Here is a 22,605-nt window from a genome sequence, read left to right as displayed (position 1 = left end):
GATCCTTGGAATATTATAAACTTTTCTCTGTGTAATACATGATCGTATAAAATACTTATAACAAACATTTGCAATTTGAATACAATAAATATAATAAATATAAAAACTTGAAATAATTTTCTGACAAAAAAGAGAAAAAATGAATTTTTATCAATTTATCATAAAGATCGATTCAGATCAGCGAATAATGCAATAGCTGGTAAAAGTAAAATTTTCATGTTTCTCTTATGGAAAAAAATGTAAATAATAAGTATTTGTATGATGATGCTTTTTCTCAATTTTCCTTCTCTTCGTCATCACTTTCCATCACTGGCGTGCTACAATACGTTAACTTATGCGGCAGATTTATCACAATCGCACAACCGCGATCTCCCACGGATTGCGCCAATTCCCTTATTTCCAAGTTTTCCCCACTCATGTTTTCATCTGCTTGGGTCCATGGAGAACGTGCGCCAAGCATAGTATCGTATCAAGTACCACTGTGCGAGGTGTTCCTCGCGATCAGATCCGCGAATCTTTTTCAAGGAATTTTCTAGAATTCGACAATTAATTACAGTGAATTAAAAATGAGGACTCTCTGGACCGTCGTTCTTCTTTGTCTTGTCGTCGCGATCGTTGCGGTATATGCCAAGCCCATGATTTACAAGAAGAACGAGGACAATGTCTTCGAGCCAGGTGAGCGAACAATTTGCTATCTGTTTGCATGCATTGCTAAAGAGAAACTAAATTAAAATATAGAAGATTTAATTAAATTAAAATATAAAACATATCTAAATATTTCACAAAGACTAATTTAAGTATTTATTTTTGCCGCTGTCACTTTCGCTGTTAGAATGTCCTTTGAATATTTCCTGTGAAATCTGAACTTTCGTTAACACGCGAGGGATAATAATGTCGCATGTCGCGATATACGTGCAAGTCGCGTGTTTTCCAATACCATCACCTACGCACACACGTCACTATAGTTTGAAAACAAAAATGGATCCATTATCAGCGCTGCAATAAAAATTGTATACAGACAGAAGTTATGTACTACGACAGTTTTCCGAAAGTTTTGACGGCGATTCTAAAATCTATTTTTATTCAACAAAGATAAAAAAGGATCCTTTCAGCTTGCATAATTCGTGTAAAAATGCATTTTTCTCCCAAAACCGATTAATTAGAACATAATAAAAAAAATAATCTTTTATTTCGCACATAACACAAAAAAATAAAATAAACGATATTTAAAAAATATTATTTTAATAATATGAGAAAAATTTGTTCAAATATAAAAATTTATATTTTTTAAGTAAAGAATCTTACGGAATCATGTAAGTAATATTACACATCTACACGAAGAAGTGGACATGAAAAGAACTTTCACCGTAATTATCGTGATGCTAATTGATACAATGCATTCTTCCATGCTACTCTCACATCTCTCATACATTTATTATTTTATATATCTTCACAAAAAATGTATATTAACCAGAAAAGAAGATGCCGTTAAAATGTTATTAACTATATAAACAACGATTTATTAAGACCTTCGACGTAAGTCGATATTTGACAGGTATGAATAAAGGACTCTTTAAACGCGATCTATTATTCGCGATAAAATTCAAGATAAAATGCTAATTATAAATTCGTGTCCTGTAACGCAAAAAATATTTGAACATGTTAAATGCAAATAAAAATATATATTAGAATTAGAATATACGTACAAGTTAAAACATATGACGCATAAAATTATAAATAGAATTCTATCTTGGATTTTGCGAATTATAAATCGTCTAAAAAGGTCTTAACGGAATGGTGACGTCAGAATAACGTGTAGGTTTCATCATAACGTAAGATCTATATATTGTGCTTTACAAGATTAGAAGATCCGTATATTGTACGTTATCGATGCAGAATATCATCACTATACACATATATAAAATAATAAATTTACAATGAAAAAATTACTTTTTTAATCAATAATAAAATAGAAAATGTCAAAATTCTATCTTTAAAAATTCTATGCGGTCATACTTGGATTTTCTGCTAAAAGATACTGTGGAATTGCGACGATATACATATATATACACGAGAATTGTTGTACACGGAAAATATTGTGATAAATGATCTGCTTAAAAAAGTCTTGTTTTTTTGATAAAATTATTTTTTTAAATTATAGATGATTTCAAAATATGTCGCAATATTTCTTTGTATAAATCGCGTGGACAACTGCAAGAAATATTTTTAAAGATGTATATGTATGAAATTTTGATGTTTTCTAGCTGTTTTGTTATTTCAATAAAATTGTTTTCTTGCAAAAATTTAATATTTTATATACAAATGTATATTACTTTATTTCCTGCTAATTTTACCAATAATAAATTTCAAATTTTCGCTCCAAGAATGCTTTAGAATCTCAGCTACGTCAATATTTTCAATATAATTGCCATAGTTTGTTGACAATAAATGCAATCGAGTTAGAAAAGAATTGCTAAATATGGAAAACACCTACACGCGGGCACGTAAAATATGCCAATAGCATTGTGTATTATTTTCGATTTGTTAGTATAACGATAGAAAAAAAGAGAGAAATTATAATGAGACATAAATATAGTAATTTTTTTTATATAACTAAATCAATATTTAAATTTAATTAATTTTACAAAATTATGAGAGAAAAGGGAGATGATGCGTTTTTTGTAGAAAAAAAGCAAAGTGTAATCATAGTTCAAGCAAACGAATCGTAACGATTCATAAAGATTTTCTATGCTAAAATTGATAGTATATTTGAATCTTCGCCATATTCATATTTTAATATAAAAGTGCAATTATTATGTAATGCATAATTGTATTGTTATGATATATATATTTATATGTATATAAGCGTGATCTATGTCAGCATTTACATCAGACGCAAATGCCAGCAAAGATATATGAAATGCATAATCAGCTATGTCACTCCCTTGCATACCAGTACGGTAATTAAATTCAATAGATATCGACTTGATATTCAATATACAGGGCGTCAATTAATTCGCGATGACTGAGTACATAGTTATATATTTTTGATGATAAAATTGAAAAATCTGAAGCATGTTTTTATCATATTTAATGAAATAGGATTTATTTTAAATAACACATACAGTACAGAACATTGTAGTAATATTATCGTAATTTTGCTGCAATATTCTGTGCTGTATAGGAAGCTTCAATCAATCAGCGCTTTCTTTTAAACGGACATATGTCCATAAATCCGCACGCCGAAAAGTATGCAGCCATGTATGCTAGCAACTGCGGTTCGTGAAACATGTCCATTTAATGAAAGGCACCATATGTGTGTGTATGCAAGTGAGAGAAAAAAATGTCCATATTATATATATATATATATATATATATATATATATATATTAGTAAACTTAGCCTTTTTAAATATAAAATTAATAATTAATTTGTAAGTTATAGTATGATACTATTTGTTGACACATACATGATGATATATAAATACATGTGATTATGTATCCTAAATATGCAAAATATCTATGAATATGAGTATAGAATCATATTACATTATTGATAGTTTCGTACAAAAAGATCTATTTATTTTCATATAAAACGCGTATATACTTTTGAATTCATTTTTTAATAAAAATAAGTAAGATAAATATTTGCCCAATAGAATTAAAATTTTTATTTTCATAAATTTTAATGTCGTAAAATCGACGAATCATACAATCATTAAAAAGGTTATTCAATATATTTGCAATTTTGAAATTAAATTATATATTTCTGTATTTATATTATTATATTTATTCTTTTAATAGAGAATTTGAACAATTTTATTAAGATACATATTCACAAATTGTTATTAGAAAATGTCGAAATAATAAATATTTAGTTGTGAATAAGAAATGTACTTTTTAATATCCAAACACACCGAGTTTGTTTTTGTTTTACTTCGACTCTAACGATTGTGTGTGTTTGATGCAAAATTTATATAAAAAATTTTCTTTTAAATTATATTGCATAAAATGTATAATTCACGAATTTAAGAAATTCGTTTTTATTTAGAATTTACCATAAATTGATAGTATATATAATTAATTACTTGGCCAGTTGCAAAAATCTCATATGTTTATGTAATTATTTTTTTAATAGTACCAACTAATTTTTTATTTTTTGTTTGTAATCTATGCAGATTTAAATACTTTCTTATGTACATAATATTTCAGTGCAATCTTTTTTAAGGGGAATATCTTAATGTTATCCTTCAATGCTTGAATTAGTTTTTATAAATCCGCTATTACGAGATTCCAATATAATATTTTTTTACATTAATATAATTAATAATTATAAGTATAATTATATTTTTTTCTAGTAATGATACCCGTATCATCCACGGTAATTCCACTACCTGTGTACAAGGTAGGATATGGCTTAGGTTTCATATCAAAAGATAAGAAGACTCAATTATCGTTCAAACCGGAAGATAATATAAAGTTGATAACTAGTAAGTATTAACTTGTGAGACTACAAAATCTTATTTCCGTGATGAAATTTTTTCCGCCATTTATTCTTGTATTACAACGCGAGCAGGAAGTTGAATTATAATCCAAATAGCATATGTAATATATATAAATATCTTTTAGATGTCTTAAGAATGTTTTATCTCATAACATATTGATGTCAAATGACGCTATTTTTATCATATAATGTTATTTTTATGTCAATTGATGACGTGCGATCACTCGGAGTTTTCTCTATTTATAAAAAGTTCAAAATTCTACAAGTATTTTATTAGGATATTTTGAATTTAAGATGATCCTTACATTTTATAATATACTGTTTGGAAAAATATTTAATTCACATATATTCAGATTCATGTAAAGAACACAGGCGGATGCACACAAAATTCATATATATATATATCATCATTTATATATTGTATATAATATTTGCGGTGATTAATGTTAATTTCTTTTTTTCTAGTCAAAAAAACTCAGGAGAAAAATACATAAATATAGTACTAAATTGCATTCTATGTCAAACGTAAGCGGAAACGAATGTTGCATTCGAAATCAGTTAAATATTTTATTAGCTACATAAAACCACATAGGAGATTTTCATGTGGTAAGACTCGTACTATTTTTTTCCAATTCATGATTTATAAACTTATTCAGCAACAAAGCAAGTATTTTATTTTCATTATATTGTATCTAATACAGTTAAGAGGAAAACTTCACACCAAAAATATAATATACCTCCTTTATTAAATTATCCTCCTAAAAATTATAATTATTAATAACCTTTTTAATTAATTATTAGTAACCCTTAATGTCAAAAATGTATTCGCTAAGATATTAAATCAAAACTAATAAGTGGAATTATATATCTAAGTATGTGAAAATGTTTATACATTACCTTACTAATTGTAAACTGTAAAATGTATTATTAAATGTAAATTTATTTATTAAGAGATAGAGAAAATAATGCAAAACATTTATTTTTGATAAATTTGTTGTTAATATATAATTAATATATTTATTATAATTATTATAATAATATAATTATAATAATATATTTATTATAATATAATTATTGTATAAGATTAATATTTGTGCTAATAAGTATTATAGTAATAGCATTAAGAAGTCAAAAGTTTCAGTTATTTTTACAATTAAGTAAAAAAAATCTTGTTATAATTAATTTTTGTTAATATTAAATTATAAATGTCCATGGATATTGCAAAATATAGAACTTAATAAAAAGATTCGATTTATATTTTTATATTTTTTTAATGTATCTATAGAGAAACATCCATATTTTCCCCAGATGAAATGGCTGAAATAATTAAACAAATTGTAGATATGTATGACATGTATGATAAATTATAAATGTCATACATATTAATAATTAAACAAATTGTAGATATATATAATATATATGATAAATTATACATAATAATTAATGTTTACTTACAGAATTCATTGAACATAAAATCATCTTGATATTCTTTGAGAAATTGCGTAGATCTATTTTCATCAAGAAATAAAGAATAGACACGTTTGACATCTTCAATACTAACCTGAGTATAAATTAAAGATTAGAATAATATCACTAAAACATGATATGATAAATTGTATCATACATACTACTTACTTCTGTTGTCTTTCTTCGACGACTAACAAGAGAAGCTGTTGTAATTAACTGTATCGCATATCTTAATGATGTTTCCAAAGCGATTCTCGTTAATACTGTTAAAGCATCATCAGCCATTTCGCAATCTTCTTCCTCGCATCTTATTTTCAAGATTTCCTTCAGTTCTTTCTCTTGATATGGACTCGTTGGAACAATAATCATGCGATCCAATAAATCAATCGGAATACCATGAGGACTCTTATAATTTGTACCCCTGATTCTTGTAATACCTATGCAATTATGGAATATTAAATGTTATGAATAAATTATAGAAGATATATAATTCCTTAGTAATATAGCTATGGTTATTTCTTATTTTTATACCTCTGTTTGTTGCCATGATCACAACTGGAGCCATTTCGTTCTCCAATGCTCGATTGAGAAACGAAAAACATTCGATATCCAACATATGCACTTCATCGATAAAAAGTACACCTGGCACAATTTCCGCCTTGCCTTCCTCCCGCCATTCGGCAACTTTAGCATTTATTTGATCTCGTATTTCTGATTTAATCTCTCCGGTATCTCCGGCGAATAGCGCTAAGAATCCATGAGTTCTACTATTTATTACATCAATTTCGTGTAAAGTCACTGTGTGGACAACTTCCTTGCGCTTCTGCAATTCACCTTCAGGACATTGTACAAAACGCGTTTGTGAACCAGTTGCGTCATAATCTCTAGCTCTAGTAAAGGAACGTCCAAGTCTATTGATTTTCCCTGTTGCTTTATCGATTGTTATAACATCACCAGCTTGTACCTAAAAAAACAATAAAATCATGAAAATTAATTATTTAATATATATATATATATATATATATATATATAATATAAAAATTACTTAATATATGAATGTACAAACTTTTTCTTTCATTAAACAATCGATCATTTTATTTCCTAAATCATAAATTGTCTCCATTTCGGTCGTTTTTAATGTTAATTTGCCAACTTTTACTCCAACTCCAGTTGCTGGCCTATCAACTTGGATCTCCACAACTTCACCTTCTATAATTTCCGTTTCCTCTTTGATTCTGACTCCGATAGATTTTCTAATAGCCTGAGTTAAGGCTTCTGTTTTACCCATTTCTAAAGAATAAATTTCAGAACCAGCCATTGATGTAAAGGGGGTATCTATGCCTAGGGCTTGAGCCATTCCCATAGCAATAGCTGTTTTTCCTGTGCCAGGTTGTCCAGCTAACAAAACCGCACGACCTGCTATCTTGCCATCTTTTATCATCTCCAAAATAACACCAGCAGCCCGGCGTGCCATAAGCTGGCCAACCATACCTTGAGATACCTAATATATAATTAAAGTATATAATTAAATATTACAAAATTTTAGATTATTTTATTTGCAATTAATAAAAAGTGCTCTTGCACAATATAAATAATTACATTGCGAGGCTCTAAACTATCATTCAGTCCTAAGCCTCTAATGTGAGAATGAGCACCGATACGCTCTATTTTAGTAATTTCGCGAACGTCTTGGACATTAGTAATAACCTGAAATAAAAAACAACAATTGGATATATCGAAAATTTTCAAATCTGCATATTATAGTATAAATGCATAATTGCGACAAAATTGATCAAATATTTGGTTTCTATGCCAACCGACAGAAGATAATATCAATATTTAAGCTTCTACAAAAAATTAATTAAAACGAAATATATAAGTACACTAATATTTTATATAAAATATGATGCGAATAAAATGTATTTAAAATGTTATAAAAATACGAAAAAAAAAAGTATAGGTTATAATCGACGCCGACGCAAATAAGAGTAAACTATATTTGCTGCACTAAAGTTCACGTAAAATTATGAAAAATAAGATTTATTTCTAATTTATTCAGATAGTTAGTTATAATTTAATAATATAAAATTTGTAATAAATTTATTTAAATAAGAAAACTTACCGCCATGCTTGCAACAATAATATGTGTTTGCTATGCGTAAAGAAACGCAATTTCCATAACAGCGTTGTTAATTGTTTAGACGGACTGCCTTTTCTCTTCTCGCACATGCGCTTCGATTGTGACGTCACTGAAGTAGTTGTAGAATTTTATGAAATGAGATCCCGATTTCGAAAATTATTTCGAAATTTTTGGAAAATTAATCTAAAAAAACATGAGAAAAAATAATACGCATAAATTATATTAATTAATTCATTTATTTACGCACAACCATTTAATCTGTCTCCAAAATTGTCGCCAAAATTGAGGTGCCCATCGCATGTACGTGACTGTAAACGTCACCAGTCGCGCATGCGCGAGAAAGGAAGCCCGTCTAATCAAAAATGTCAGATTGCAGATCTTACCTCGATTGGTCAATCGAACGCTAATTCTTAGCTGTTCCACTCGAAAGAGTGAATTTTGGAACACGCAATCCGCTTGATCCGCGTTCCTAAAGCCACCATAAAATATAGGGATATAACGCGTATCCTTCATTAGGGCGATGTGGGAGTAAACTGAGGAACACTGCATGGAAGTTTGTTGGGCATGCCATTTCGTGTGATTTCGTGTAATTGCGTACAACTGCTTGTGTGTCAAATTTGCGGGACAATCGTGAAGAAATATACGCGCCTCGTGCGCGAATTCAAGTGAATTTTATACGGGTAAGTGAAAAACTTTAAGCACGCTCGAAAATAACGGCCGAATTTAGTCGAGTACGCTCTGCCGAAGTGATTTTCTCTAACAATAGGAGACATGCACTGGAGTAACGAGTTTATAACCAAAGTGAGAGCTAAATGCGTATTACATGTTCTTATCTTTGTAGCCATTGATAAAGACATTAGATCTGGAGATACAGAAACTGAATCTTTATTCGAATTATTATTTACTTTTTTTCTATAGCGATTTTATAAGCGACATTGTTATGGTAGATATCGATATCTATAACCACACTATTACATGATTATGGTATATTGTGATAATACTTAAAGAGAAACGAAGATTAATTGCACATCATATTGTTTTTATTGATATGAATTATTTTGTATTTTATGAGTCATAGGATGTTGACTTTTTTTTTAATTGTAAAATTTCTGTCTACGTTAATAAAACATAATATGTAATTGTTTCATGCTGCAATAATGTTTCAGAATAGATATAAATATATTTATATCTATTAAAATTTAGTGTATGTAGTATATAATTACTGCATTTAGTGCAAAATTCAAAAAAATTATATATATTATCTGAATTTTCATAACACATACCACCAAACATATTCTGAATTTTCATTTACACCAGTGGAATTATAAAAATAAAATTCATTATATTATGCTTATTCATTTTTTCTAATGTACTTTGTAACACTTTTCTATTACTATTATAAGTTATAATATTACAAATGTTAATAATATATTCTAATATAATAATTATATATTCTACGTATCATAATACATCATCGTATAGCAGTTATTAATAACCATTTATAACAGTAAATGTGTTAAAACCCTATAGAGTTTGACTGATATTCTAAAGTACTTATAAATTTTACAAATAATATAATTTGATAATATATATTCAATATATATTTAAAGTGTTTTTTCTTGAAAATATTTTAAAAATTGGGAAAAATATGATATATTTCTTTTACACATATTTTTAAGAATGCCATTCAAATTCTTAATATATTGTGAAATATATTAACAGTTTAATTATATATTGAAAGAATACATATTATTAAATTATACTTTTTATAATAAATAGAATCAGTTGATATAAATACTATTATAATGTCTAAGAACTATTTTATATAGAATTAATTTTTATTTTTATTTCAGATTGTTTAAGCAAGACTGTCATAATTTGACTGCAAATATGTTTGGGCAACCCGGAAATACATCGTTTAGTATGTATATTTGATATATAGATATCAAATTGTAAGAGATTTCACGAAAGAAGATATTATATGTATTTTTTTTTTTTTTTTTTTAAGGTGGATTTAGTACAGCAACACAAAACAGCCCGTTTGCTCAGTCTGCATTTGGTAAACCCATTACTACAACAAGTTTTGGTAGTGGCGCAACACCTGTTTTTGGTAGTACCAATACTTCACCACTCTTTAGTTCTAAGCCCACAGGTTCTACCACAGGTGGCTTGTTTGGCAATACCACAACGCCACCATTTAGACAACCAACTAATACCCAACCATCTTTTGGAGGTAGAAATTTATGAACTGTTTCATTTGCATGTACAACTGTAAAGTATCTTTATTGAATATTTGTGCATTTGAAACACATCAGTTGTATGTGTCTTATACAAAAATATATTTAACTATCAAATTCAATTTTTGAATTTTTGTAGACTACAAAAATTATTTATATTTTAAAAAATATGTATAAAAAATTGCAAATGTAAACAGTTATAATTGGTTAAAATTATTTTTTATATTATGATTTTTTTAAGTGATTTATATTTATTACATAATCTTTCATAATATAAAAATTAAATTACCTAAATATATAAAATCAATAAATGGTTTTATAAACACTATAAACATTATAAATCATATTTGACAAATATATATTTTTGAGTATATTTTTAAAGTCTAATATATACTTTTTTGTTTTAATAGGTTTTGGGACAACAAATACAAGTACTAATCTCTTTGGTACCCAACCAAATGCAGGCACAAATCTTTTCGGTACAAGTACAGGGACTTCAGCATTTGGTCAAACAAACAAACCTGGTAGTTTCAGTTTTGGTACGACATCTGGACCTAATTTATTTGGGCAACCGCAACAAAATACGCAACAAACCACTCCATTTGGTCAAACCAACACTACTACAAATACAAATCTTTTTGGTACAACTGCAGGTAAAATATAGTCGTAATATTATGTATATTAAATAGAAAATATATATTTAATATATATAGAAATAAATACATTATTAATATATATTAATAATAATAACTATAATCTATAATATTAATATCTTTGAAGTTTAAATTATATTTTGATTTCTTTCTGTACAGGCTTTGGCAATACTACTACTACTACTGTACCAACTGGTACTGTAGTGAAATTTACACCTGTTATTACAACTGATTCTATGTCAAAAAATGGAATATCACATAGCATTTCTGCGCGTCATTGTTGCATTGCATCCATGAAGGAGTATGAATCAAAATCATATGAAGAATTACGTTTTGAAGATTATCAAGTAGGAAGGAAAGGTACATTGTAATTAATTGAATTTTCATAATGAAAAAATGGGAAAACTATAATTTCCTTTCTCTTCTTGGTTTTTTTTCACATAGGTCCACAAACAGGACTTTTTGGAACACCCGCACAGACATCACCGTTTGCTAATACAGCAGCTGGTACTAGTACAGGTGGAACAGGTAACTTATATAAAATGTTTATGTTCATATACTTTTTATGATTAATATTTATTTAAAATAGAAGAAACTCTAATTTAATTAACTTTGTTCATCGAAGGATTTGGATCAATGACTGGAGGATTTGGCACCACCAGTCAGTCAGGATCAACTGGATTATTCGGAAAACCTATTACTAATTTTGGAACTCCAGCAACTACAACAACCAATAATTTTGCATTTAATTCTACACCTACTACAAACTTGTTTGGTACTAATACTCAAACAAAGCCATTTGGTAGTAAGTCATATTATATCTTGAAAATACATTATAAATTATATCAATATATATTATTTAATAATTTTTATTTTAATATTAATCACATAATTGAAAAGTTAAAAATATTAGATTTTTGTGCTTCCGACATATGCAATTTCATTTCTTATTTATTAACATTTTATTAATAAAATAAATATTTATGAAATATAAGAACTATAAAGTATACAAAAGTATATACAAAATGTATAAAATATAAAATTTTATTTACAGCACCTGCCCCGACGCCGCTTTTCGGTACTAGCAATACTAACCATACCACTGGTACAGGTTTTGGTAGTATTAATACTGGACAGACTACAGGTTTTGGATCTGGATCTGCATTTGGTTCTACACAACCCAACCAGGTAGTATGTGATATACATGTGTTGCGTATAAAAACCAAAATTATTCTTATATTTTATGCATTTATTGCAGAGTATTGGATTATTCAATCAAAACAAGTCTGCTTTTAATATTCCATCAACATCGACTACTACTGGTTTTACTAGTTTTGGCCAACCAGCAACAAATAATACTACTACACCATTATTTGGTAACAAGACCAATACAACTGGATTTGGAACATCATTTGGTGTTGCTGCACCTTCCACATTTGGAACTAATACAGGCTTCAATTCCGGTTCTAACACTGGATCCTCATTATTTAACTCATCGTTTAAACCAGCTGGACAAACGTCAGGATTTTCTTTTGGAACTACACCAATATCTTCAACTGGACTTAGTAATTATATATATATTTCTAATTTAAGATTTAATTCAATTTATATTCAATAAACACTTATTGCTTGTAATTTTTAACTTATTTATCTTAATATTATACAGGCACAAATACTGGTTTGAATTTAAATAGTGGTTCTTCATTATTTGGACAACAAAAACCAGGCAGTTTGTTTGGAAATACTGGAAGTAATACTACATTTAACAATCCTGGAACTTTTGGATCTTCCACTTTTGGAACAAACTCTAATATGATGTCTGGAACAGGAATGGGTTTGCTTAATGGAGGGTAATACAATGTTTACATATTTATTTTTAAAATAATTAATTTTATTTGTTTGGATTAGAGAAATCTTTTGTTTTAATTGTTCAAATTTTCAATAATTATCTGTATTACTGCGCATACAAATATAATATATGCAGAGTGTTTTACAATTTGCATTCAATTTTAATGACATTTTTTAACTCAAATAAGACGAAAATCTAAAGATGAAAGTGTTGAAACTATAATAATTTTTTAAATAGGAAGAATTTAACAAATTAAGTCTATAAATACGATTCTAAACCTTTTTTTATTTAATTTTAAATTGTTTATTTTTTATATCAATGAAAAAATTAACACATGAATATATATCATTAAAAAGTAGAATATTGATTGATACTAAATAAAACACTTTTAAATAACTATAAGAAATTAGGCTCTGTATATTGAAATATAAACAACACATTGAAATATAAAAACACTTTTACATATATAAAATTATATATCAAAACAATTGATTATATGACATTTTAGACAAGTCATATTTAATATTCTGTAATATTTTTTACATGATTATTATTATTTGCACATAATATACTGACATTTAATATCATAAAAAAATGATAAGAATATTTATATTATTATAAGTACTGCCCGAGAATTCAAATTTTGGACTATCTGATTTATCAGTTATAAACTTTTCATTGAAAAAAATATTAATATTTTATTTTCGGATTTTTTTCTTTGAGCTTAAAAATAATAATTAAATATATTAAATTTATAATTGCAAATTGTGAGATATTTTGTGTTTATGTACTTTCTCCAAATATATGTGTGTATGTTTGTGCGTATTTATAATTGTATGTGTACAAATTGAATAAACATTTATATTTTAGAGTGGTTTCCAATCAAACTAAAACAAATGGTTTAGTACCAGTACATCAACAAATCTTAGCTCTCGTTTCTGCGCCATTTGGTGACTCACCATTATTGAAGAATCTTTTACCAGTAAGTATTGTATTCCACTTAGGATAATAAATAATAAATATGTAAATAAATAATAAATATGTTATTGTCTTTATTTTTTATTTTTACAGGCATCTGGAAAGACCGAAGAACTTTTAAAACCTACAAATCCAACATCAAAGGTACTTAATAGTCCACATTACAGAGTTACCACCAATAACAAATCTCCAAAAATCAAGGCAAAAGTCGTCAGTTCCGTACAATTATCTAAGGTAAATTTACTAAATTATTTAAACATTTTCAATTTTCTTTAAACATTTATAACATTGAAAATTACCATAAAATTTTCAAATATAAATATGTTAAAAACAATCAAAAAACGATACTTTTGATATAAATGAATGATTGAAAATAGATTTAAATGGAACTAAACTGAATTTGTTTATGCATGTATTAATCAAAAAGTACAATTAATGAAATATGATTAATATTAAATATTATAATTAAAACAAAAGATTGAGTTGCATATCTGTGTTCTTTAAAATTTTTTTTATTTTTATGTTACATTATTTATTACTATGTTTATATTACTAAATTCTTTATCATCACTTTTAATATACATAAATAACTGTATTTCGTTTCATTTAAGCCTATTTTTAATTGTATTGATAAATATTATATTTTTATTAAATGCAATAATAATTTATCATAAATAAACTTATTTTTTTAGAAATCTTTGTTTGATGGTCTTGAAGAAGAAGATCCTGTCTTAACAGAAGCTTTCCAACCCCGGCCAAATGCAAAACGTTTAGTATTACGACCAAAATCGGCAACAAATTCCTCGGTTCAATCTCCTATAGAAAATGGAGAATCTGTAGCGAAAAATAATTCCGTGGATGACAAAGCAGATACATCAAATATAGTACACAGTAACAACATTGAAGTTAATAACAAAGAAAATCACAGTCAAGATAATAATCGAATTGCAAATGATCGACGATTATCTACATCTTGGTAAGATAATAACATTATATCTTGTGGAGAGTCTCTTTTCTGAATATCTTTTAATTTTTTAAGAAATTATGATAAAAACGTTAAAGGAAAATGTATAAACAATTTGAACAATTTTCATAGGTTGAAGTCAACACTTCCACGGAGAAACAAAGTTCCAGATGATGAATTACTTGAGGCTCAACGATCGCCATTTTCTGCAACAAATGTACCCGAAGAAGTGAATAATACAGTGGCAGAATTGAGACCACAAAATAATACATCAAATTCGAATCATTCTGATACTATTAATTCGATTGAAGTGCCGTTAAATTCTACTTTTGAAGATAAAAGCTCTGTGAATCTTACCATGCAAAATGCAGGTAAATATTTTCAAATTCGTTAAATTAAATAACAATTTTATATACATCAAAAGATCGCATCGATTAAATGGTTCTTTTTTCCTAATTTTACTTTTTGACTTTTTTCAGATTCGAGTCAGGAAACGAACGAAAATTCATTTTTGCTACAATCAAATTGGAATTTAAATATGGCTAAAGTTACACTACGACGAGCGGGTTATTATACCATTCCACCACTCGATAAATTAGACGATTTCGTTTGTGGTGAGACATGTATCGTGCCAAACTTTACCATTGGTCGCGAAGGTTATGGCAATGTCTACTTCCCAGATTCGTTTGATGTGTACGGTTTGAACCTCGATGAAATCGGTAAGCCGTAGATATATTAATCTAATAGGAGAATTACTTTTAGGAAAATCTAAAATTCTTATCGAATTTTAGTAGGATTCAATTTTTTTTTTTTTTTAATTCATTTGATCATCTTATATTATAAATATTGATAATCTGCCGAGTTGTTCAAAAGCCAAATTGTATTTAAAATATATTACACGTGTTATAAATATACATGTATGTATATATTCAATTTCTTAACCAAAGTGAATATATGCAGTACATATTCTTTATTGTAATTTTTATACAAAAAATGTTATGCAAGTAAAACATATTTATTTATTTTACGAAAGCTATTTAGTTTTTTCAGTACATTTGCAAATGTAACATTTGAAATTTAAGTAATCCTGTGTTTTTTCTTCATATGAGCGAAAATCACTGGAAAATGCAAATGGTTCAGTTTGAGATGTAATCAATTAAATTAAATATTTTATCGCGATATATTAATTTGTAATTACTTTGTTGTTTAAATAACATTATGTTTGAATGACATTTTGCAATTTTTTATTCTTATAGTTCATTTCCGTCATAAGGAGGTAATCATTTATCCTGATGATGAAAAAAAGCCGCCAGTGGGACAAGGTTTAAATCGAAGAGCACAAGTTACGTTGGATAAAGTATGGCCGCATGATAAATCGCTACATGAGCCGATTACAGATCCGCAGCGGCTTGCCGTGATGAATTATGAGGGAAAATTGCGTAGAGTATCCGCGAAACATGATACTCGTTTCCTTGAATATCGACCAGAGACTGGCTCCTGGGTATTTAAAGTTGACCACTTTTCTAAATATGGTCTTAGCGATTCGGACGAAGATGACAATCAAGTTCCGTCAGCTTCGGAAGCAAAGAAACTAAAAGGCTTTCCCGTTCCCCTGCAAAAAGGAAAGATTGCCGATCCATCAGCGGCAACGAATAAAAATGCAATTAATGGAACAATTAATGGAACGGTCGGTGGTACAAAGATAGAAAACGCTAAGCACTCAGACGTTGAGAGCAATTTTTTAGATGAAACTCAGATTCGTTTCGGTCACGATAATCGCGATAATTGGGAGATGATTGTCCATCCAGTTAGGGATACTCCAGTCGGCCGTTCTGTTTTCATTTCTAAAGATTATAGTTACGAAAAACGAATGACTGTCAGTCCGGTCGGTGATAATGCCCGAGTCGCTGGTACAGACAGTCACAAAGTGCAACTTATGAAGGCGAGTTTCTTCGATACAAACGATGAGGATATGAGCGAAGAAACCAATCACGATATATTTCCTTCCGTACAGAAAACTTTGACTCGTTATTTTCCGGATGTTACCGAAACTAAAAACGACGAAGCTCCATGCAACACTACAATGTTACGATCAAATGTTATCATGAATGAAATACCGTTTTCCACGAGCCAGGACAATTTACTCTCTGTATCGGGCAAAAAGTTGAAGCAATTGTCGCGCGTCAATGCAAAAACCAAGCAAGCAATTATCGAGAGAGTAATTCCGCCAACAGCAGTTACTCCAATAACTAGCGTATTAAAATATCACTATGAAATTGTACCGCTCAAAGAATCAAGGTTGAATAAATTGCGATTTCGCTGCATTGCCGACACTGGTATACAGATGGGTAGAATGTTTCGACCGAGTTGGGGAGCCGGCTTGACATTATTATCTTTGAGCACGCAGGCACAGGCAACTAAAGTGCAACTACAAAGCACTTTCAGTCAGCTAAGTCGTTATGTTTCCGGCCGTTTAGCCGATGATATTACATCAACGGCGATTGTTCAACGTCTACAGATTCTGAGCGGTGACGAGGATGACATAAGAATGTTCAAAGACAGTATAGAACGTCACTTGAGAATTCAACTGGATAATTGCGTGATGGGTCACGAAGGTGATTGTCCTATCTTCAATGTAGCAACTGATAATGCGAATAAAGCGTTGCAATTGCATTGCACGTTGGCCCAAGATCTCATGGAAAAGGAACAAAGATTGAACGAGAACATCAATGATGAACATCGTAACATCGCTGAACGATCATTTCGTCAATACGCGAGTATCGTGTGGACGCTATGTGTAGCGCTCTGGGGAAATTATACTGATCAGGATATGACTAATAATGCCAATGAAGAACATTATAATGTCATGGTGAGGAGGGAAGCGGTAAGTGAGTGGTTGAAAAACGTGGTGCAGAAAACGGTCGAGCGAGAAATAAACAATGTTGACAGTGAAATTAAGAATTCCCATGAGAAGATAATACTATCGCTGCTCTCGGCTTGTAAACTCGAGGATGCTTGCCAGGAAGCTCGAAAAGCTGGAGATCATTGTCTGGCATTGTTGATGGCGCAACTACGAGGCGGCATGCCAGTCAAGGAACTGATCAAACAGCAACTTGCTTTGTGGCAACAAACCGACGTAGATGAAAATCTCACAGTCGATCGTCTGAAATTGTTCATGTTAGCGGCAGGTGAACCGCTCATTTCCAGTAAACATGGGACTATCAATGTATGTGAAAATCTAGATTGGAAGCGGGCCTTTGCCATTCATCTCTGGTACTTGTCGTCACCGACATGCTCAATCACAGACGCCTTGGATCTCTACAAAGCGTCGTTCAATACAACAGAGTATACTCAAGTATACGCGGCGATACCAGAACCTGAATATGGAAGAAACGATTATGATGCTGAGTTAAGTAATGGCAAGCAAATATACGATCTTTGCTTTCATTTGTTGAAATTATACTGTACGGGAAATCATGATCTAGGAGAACTTTTGAATCCGTTGTCCTACACCGCCAATCCTTTGGATTATAGATTAAGGTAATTTTAAATCTATGATATTATTTATAACTTGACCGAATAAGTTAAATCATATAATAATTAATTTTATCATAATTGATAGCAAGAAGATAAAATCAGATATGGTTTTCATAATAGATATATTAGAAGTCTTAATGCTGAAGTGTATTATTTAAATTTGAAAAGAAATATTGAAATGTATTGATCAAAAAATATTTTAATATAGAAATATTACAAAGAATTTAGACAAATTTAATAATCAAATTGAAGAAAAAAAGATAATAGAAATCAATCACAAGTTATAAAAATATTATAGAAAAATTACAATTATAAATTTTATTTTAAAAATAATTTTGCATAAGTAACATCTTAGAAAAAAAGAATAGTTCTAATACGCGTGAGAGGAAGAGAGATCATAAATTTTGTAATCAAATTGAAGAAATGATAAAGATAAAAATTTAAGCATCTTAAATATAACTTTTATAACTATATAATTTTTTGAATTTATTTGAGATGGTAAAAATATATATTTAAATTTCCACACATTTATAATACATTTTTTGGCAGCTGGTTGATACAACAGATACTCGTAGCTCTGGGTTATACACATCTTTCCGATCATGTTGCCGCATTAACGCATACGAATTTTGCGACCCAATTAGAAGCATATGGACTCTGGCACTGGGCAATCTTTGTGATGTTGCATTTACGAGATTCGTCTAGACGACAAATTGCTGTACAAGATCTACTATTACGTCATATAGAAATAGATGATTCTCCGGAATACGTGAAACGTGAACAGTTTCTGAAGGAAGAACTTGGTATATCGTCAGTTTGGATTCATCAAGCTAAAGCTATCAAAAGTAGAATCAATAAGAGGTACTTAATATTAAAGTTTTTATATTTTTATTGCACCCATATGGGTTGCATTTCAAATTTACTCTTTAAAGTAAAGTAGCATTCAATTGATCAATCAAAGTAAAAGAAACAAAAATGTCTTGATTGATCAAATGCTATTCTAAGTTTTATTCCAAGGAGTAATTTTGGAACGCAATCTTGAATTATAACATCAAAAATGAGAAATCATATAAGCTTTTTTCTTATGAAATTCATTCAAATAAATAAATTTTTTGAATGCAACTACTACTGTATTATACAGATTAATAAAAAATTCTTTTCGATTAATTAATTAATTAAAACATGAGAGAGAGAGAGAATGGTTACATTTAAAAAAGTTACTTATTTTGCAAAAAAATTCATAATTTCTTTGACATTATAATTTAATATCAATTAAAGGAGTCTAATGTGAAATATATTGGAATATATTCATATAAATTTAAAAAGAAAAGAAATTACTATAACATATATATATATACATACATACATAAGTGTTAATTAAAAAAAAATCATGTTTACAGAATTTTGACATGCAATTTTCATTTTTTATAGGTTTGGTGAAGCAGCTTGGTATTATATTCAGGCTGAGCAGTGGACTCAAGCTCATGAAATTATTATAGAGCATCTGGCAGCTGATGCTATAATAAATGGTATCATTATTTTATTTTATTATATTTTTTTCACATATCAATATTATATATTATAAATAATGATAAAATTGAATTAAGGATGATTTCATCGATTTCAATGACATTATAGTATGTATGGAGGAAATGTCATTGAATGTCTCCTGGCCAAACATCAAATATCGCTTATTTCTAACTTTAATATTATAAATATTAGAAAAATTGAAAGTTCGTCCTACATTACTCAATACTTTGAATGCAAAACAAGATCTAAAAATATAGTTTTGCATAAGTTTCCGATTACATAAATGAAATCTACAGTCTGCTACTTCAAATGCAATATAAAATCTAAAAACATCTAATCTCGTCTTTTGCACCAGGTCCTAAGTCTGTTTGAACAAATTTTGTCAAATTTGTTATAAATTTTTATCTACAGAAAAATTACAAATTTAATACAGAATTTATTAATTCCAATTATGTCGACAAACTGTTATGGAGAATTATAACAGAGACTGCTGAGATATATATTCCTAGATTATTGAAATTAGTAAAGTCATCTTTTGATATTCAATTTCAATCAAACAATTTCACAAAATATTGTTCTATTTTTCAGAAAACTACGAATATTTGAAATCATTGTTAATCACATTAGTACCAGCCGAATGTAGTAGCACAATTAATAATTGGGCACATCAAGGACAGTTGTTGTGGGAATATATGGAAATAACTAGTGAAATTCAAACTTTATTAAAATCTGCTCCGGATTACCATGGAATAACTTATCAACTAGAAGCATTAAAACCACGGTTAACGAACTTGTGTCAAAAGATTGATCAATTCCCATGCCCAACTGCTAAACATAGGTGCGTTAATACATATCATTTTAAACCATTATTTTCTCAATTTATATTAATGCAATTTCTCATATTTATAGATTATGTCAGGCCGAAATTGCAAAAAGGACTTTACATTTGGCTCGGAATCTATTGTTATTGCAGAAAAATGAAAAGAGATCTGTTACAAAGTTATTAGTTCGTCTGATATCTCAGTTACCGTTACCAGAGGATTATGCGCAGCAAGAACTTCGACCTATTGTTAATATGCGCGTAACTGAAGTAATATCGCAATGAATAACACACATAAGTTAATTTATTGATTATGTAGTTGTAAAGCTTTTAAGCGTCTCTAATGTAACAGAGAGAAAATATGGTGATTTTTTCATTTTTGTTGTACACAATTAAGCTATAATTCCACAAACAATTATAAAGTTTGTTTTTAAAACTCTTTAGCAATTCGATAGTACAGATATATATAGCAGATTGCGATATAACAAAATAAATCACACGATTGATACAATAGATAAAACTGGAAATTATAAAAACTTGGCAAAATACATTAATGTGTGATACCATTTAGATCATTTTTATATTTTTATTGATTCGCGCACAAAATTATTAAGTAATTTAAGGAATGTATATGATGATATGTATATTGCAATCTAATAGAATAGAATAGAATGTAGTTGAGGTTAAGATAAATGTGCAGGAAAAATAATTCTGTACTCTTTAAAAAAATATTTCATACATATATTTTTTTTTGTACAATATATTATCACCCGATAAGGAATGGAAGTCACATTGGATATCTTTTAAAATGTTCAAGATACAACTCTTCTGGAATGTATTTTATGTATATATTATATGATATGTATCGTATAATATATAATCATTATTTCATATATTAGTTATTTGTATATTCAGACATTTCTTTTCTAACTAACGAAATTTAGATGAAAATATAACGATCTATTATAATTAGTAAATTGTTGTCCTACATGTATAATTTCTACATATAAGACTATCCAATGTTCGAAGAGATGTATTTTGAAGGATTCTTGACATAGTACTATAAAGTGTAAGAATTTTTTCCATTATTGGAACGGATACTTTTATGAATGAAAAGAAAATTAATTATATGGTTACGATAGAAAAAATGATAGAATATGTGTATAAGGAACAATTGTATAAATGAAACTAAGTTTTTCACTCTTTTTAAAATTGAAATAAATAAATATCCTTACACCACACACAACACACATATATTTATGCTCATTGTTTCTGCATGTCATAGGTAAAAATGTAAATGGAACATATTTTGTAGATAGAAATATAAATAGAGCACGATATAAATTAGATATAAATATATACAAATATCATAAAAATTCTCTTTTATTAAATTCAGATTTACTATTTAAAGATATGTAACGTTATAAGTTTGTATATTGCAATTTATAATTGTAAATGATTATTTTTTCAATATGACTAGATCTGTAAAGTAAATATACTAGAAAGTTTTTTAATGAATACCTATTTTTTTTCAGTCAAAAAATATAATATTTATTCTAAGAAAGAATATATGTAGGTAAGTTTTTTTTTTTTAAATACAATTAATATTTTATGTTCAAAATGTTCTCATTAAAATCTAAATATATATTTCGCTTTATTTTATAAATCCGTCTTTTTTAATATGTGGATTAAAAGAAAATTAATATTAATAAAAATATATATTTTTCGTTTAGGAATTGCTCTTATCAGGAACCGGTATTTATCTTAACATTTATTTTATAGATAACAAAAGTTTTTTTTCTGCTTCTTCTAAGATAATTATATCGAATTTAAACGATTTTTAAAATAAAAGTATTAATATTAATATATGTGTGTTGTGTATGTATATGTACAAAAAGATTTGCATAAATTTTATCTCTTAAAATCA

The 22,605-nt window shown here is 28.3% G+C and overlaps 3 protein-coding genes across 4 annotated transcripts; 2 read left to right on the top strand and 1 right to left on the bottom strand.

The window, feature by feature from the left end:
* Positions 1-441: 441 nt before the first annotated feature.
* Positions 442-5,466, top strand: LOC145972684 (uncharacterized). The gene is made up of 3 exons (XM_083101460.1): positions 442-675; positions 4,358-4,489; positions 4,969-5,466. Exons 1-3 carry the CDS (start codon positions 567-569, stop codon positions 4,995-4,997), a joined length of 270 nt encoding a protein of 89 aa, XP_082957586.1. The 5' UTR covers positions 442-566; the 3' UTR covers positions 4,998-5,466.
* A 12-nt stretch (positions 5,467-5,478) lies between these two features.
* Rept (RuvB-like helicase 2 rept) lies at positions 5,479-8,231 on the bottom strand. The gene is made up of 7 exons (XM_083101459.1): positions 8,093-8,231; positions 7,570-7,677; positions 7,037-7,471; positions 6,502-6,934; positions 6,139-6,407; positions 5,959-6,064; positions 5,479-5,820 (listed from the first exon to the last, which is right to left on the bottom strand). The coding sequence occupies exons 1-7, from the start codon at positions 8,096-8,098 to the stop codon at positions 5,783-5,785; spliced, it is 1,395 nt and encodes a 464-aa protein (XP_082957585.1). The 5' UTR covers positions 8,099-8,231; the 3' UTR covers positions 5,479-5,782.
* A 301-nt stretch (positions 8,232-8,532) lies between these two features.
* On the top strand, positions 8,533-21,924 carry Nup98-96 (nuclear pore complex protein Nup98-96). 2 transcript variants are annotated; one of them, XM_083101458.1, is made up of 20 exons: positions 8,533-8,790; positions 9,964-10,031; positions 10,119-10,220; positions 10,758-11,000; positions 11,160-11,360; positions 11,445-11,528; positions 11,626-11,805; positions 12,055-12,188; positions 12,259-12,565; positions 12,667-12,850; positions 13,720-13,831; positions 13,921-14,061; positions 14,520-14,803; positions 14,924-15,162; positions 15,271-15,510; positions 16,048-18,331; positions 18,878-19,189; positions 19,760-19,857; positions 20,447-20,696; positions 20,768-21,924. In XM_083101458.1, the coding sequence occupies exons 2-20, from the start codon at positions 10,001-10,003 to the stop codon at positions 20,961-20,963; spliced, it is 5,622 nt and encodes a 1,873-aa protein (XP_082957584.1). In that variant the 5' UTR covers positions 8,533-8,790; positions 9,964-10,000; the 3' UTR covers positions 20,964-21,924. The 2 variants fall into 2 exon arrangements, with proteins under 2 accessions (XP_082957584.1, XP_082957583.1); XM_083101457.1 differs by having other exon boundaries at positions 10,119-10,343.
* The last annotated feature ends 681 nt before the right edge of the window (positions 21,925-22,605 follow it).

The sequence above is a fragment of the Camponotus vicinus genome, unplaced genomic scaffold, assembly GCF_025532165.1.
Source record: "Camponotus vicinus isolate PSW18456_S1 unplaced genomic scaffold, iyCamVici1.0 SCAF_6, whole genome shotgun sequence".
Lineage (NCBI taxonomy): Eukaryota > Metazoa > Arthropoda > Insecta > Hymenoptera > Formicidae > Camponotus > Camponotus vicinus.
This window is presented reverse-complemented; position numbering and strand designations above follow the sequence as displayed.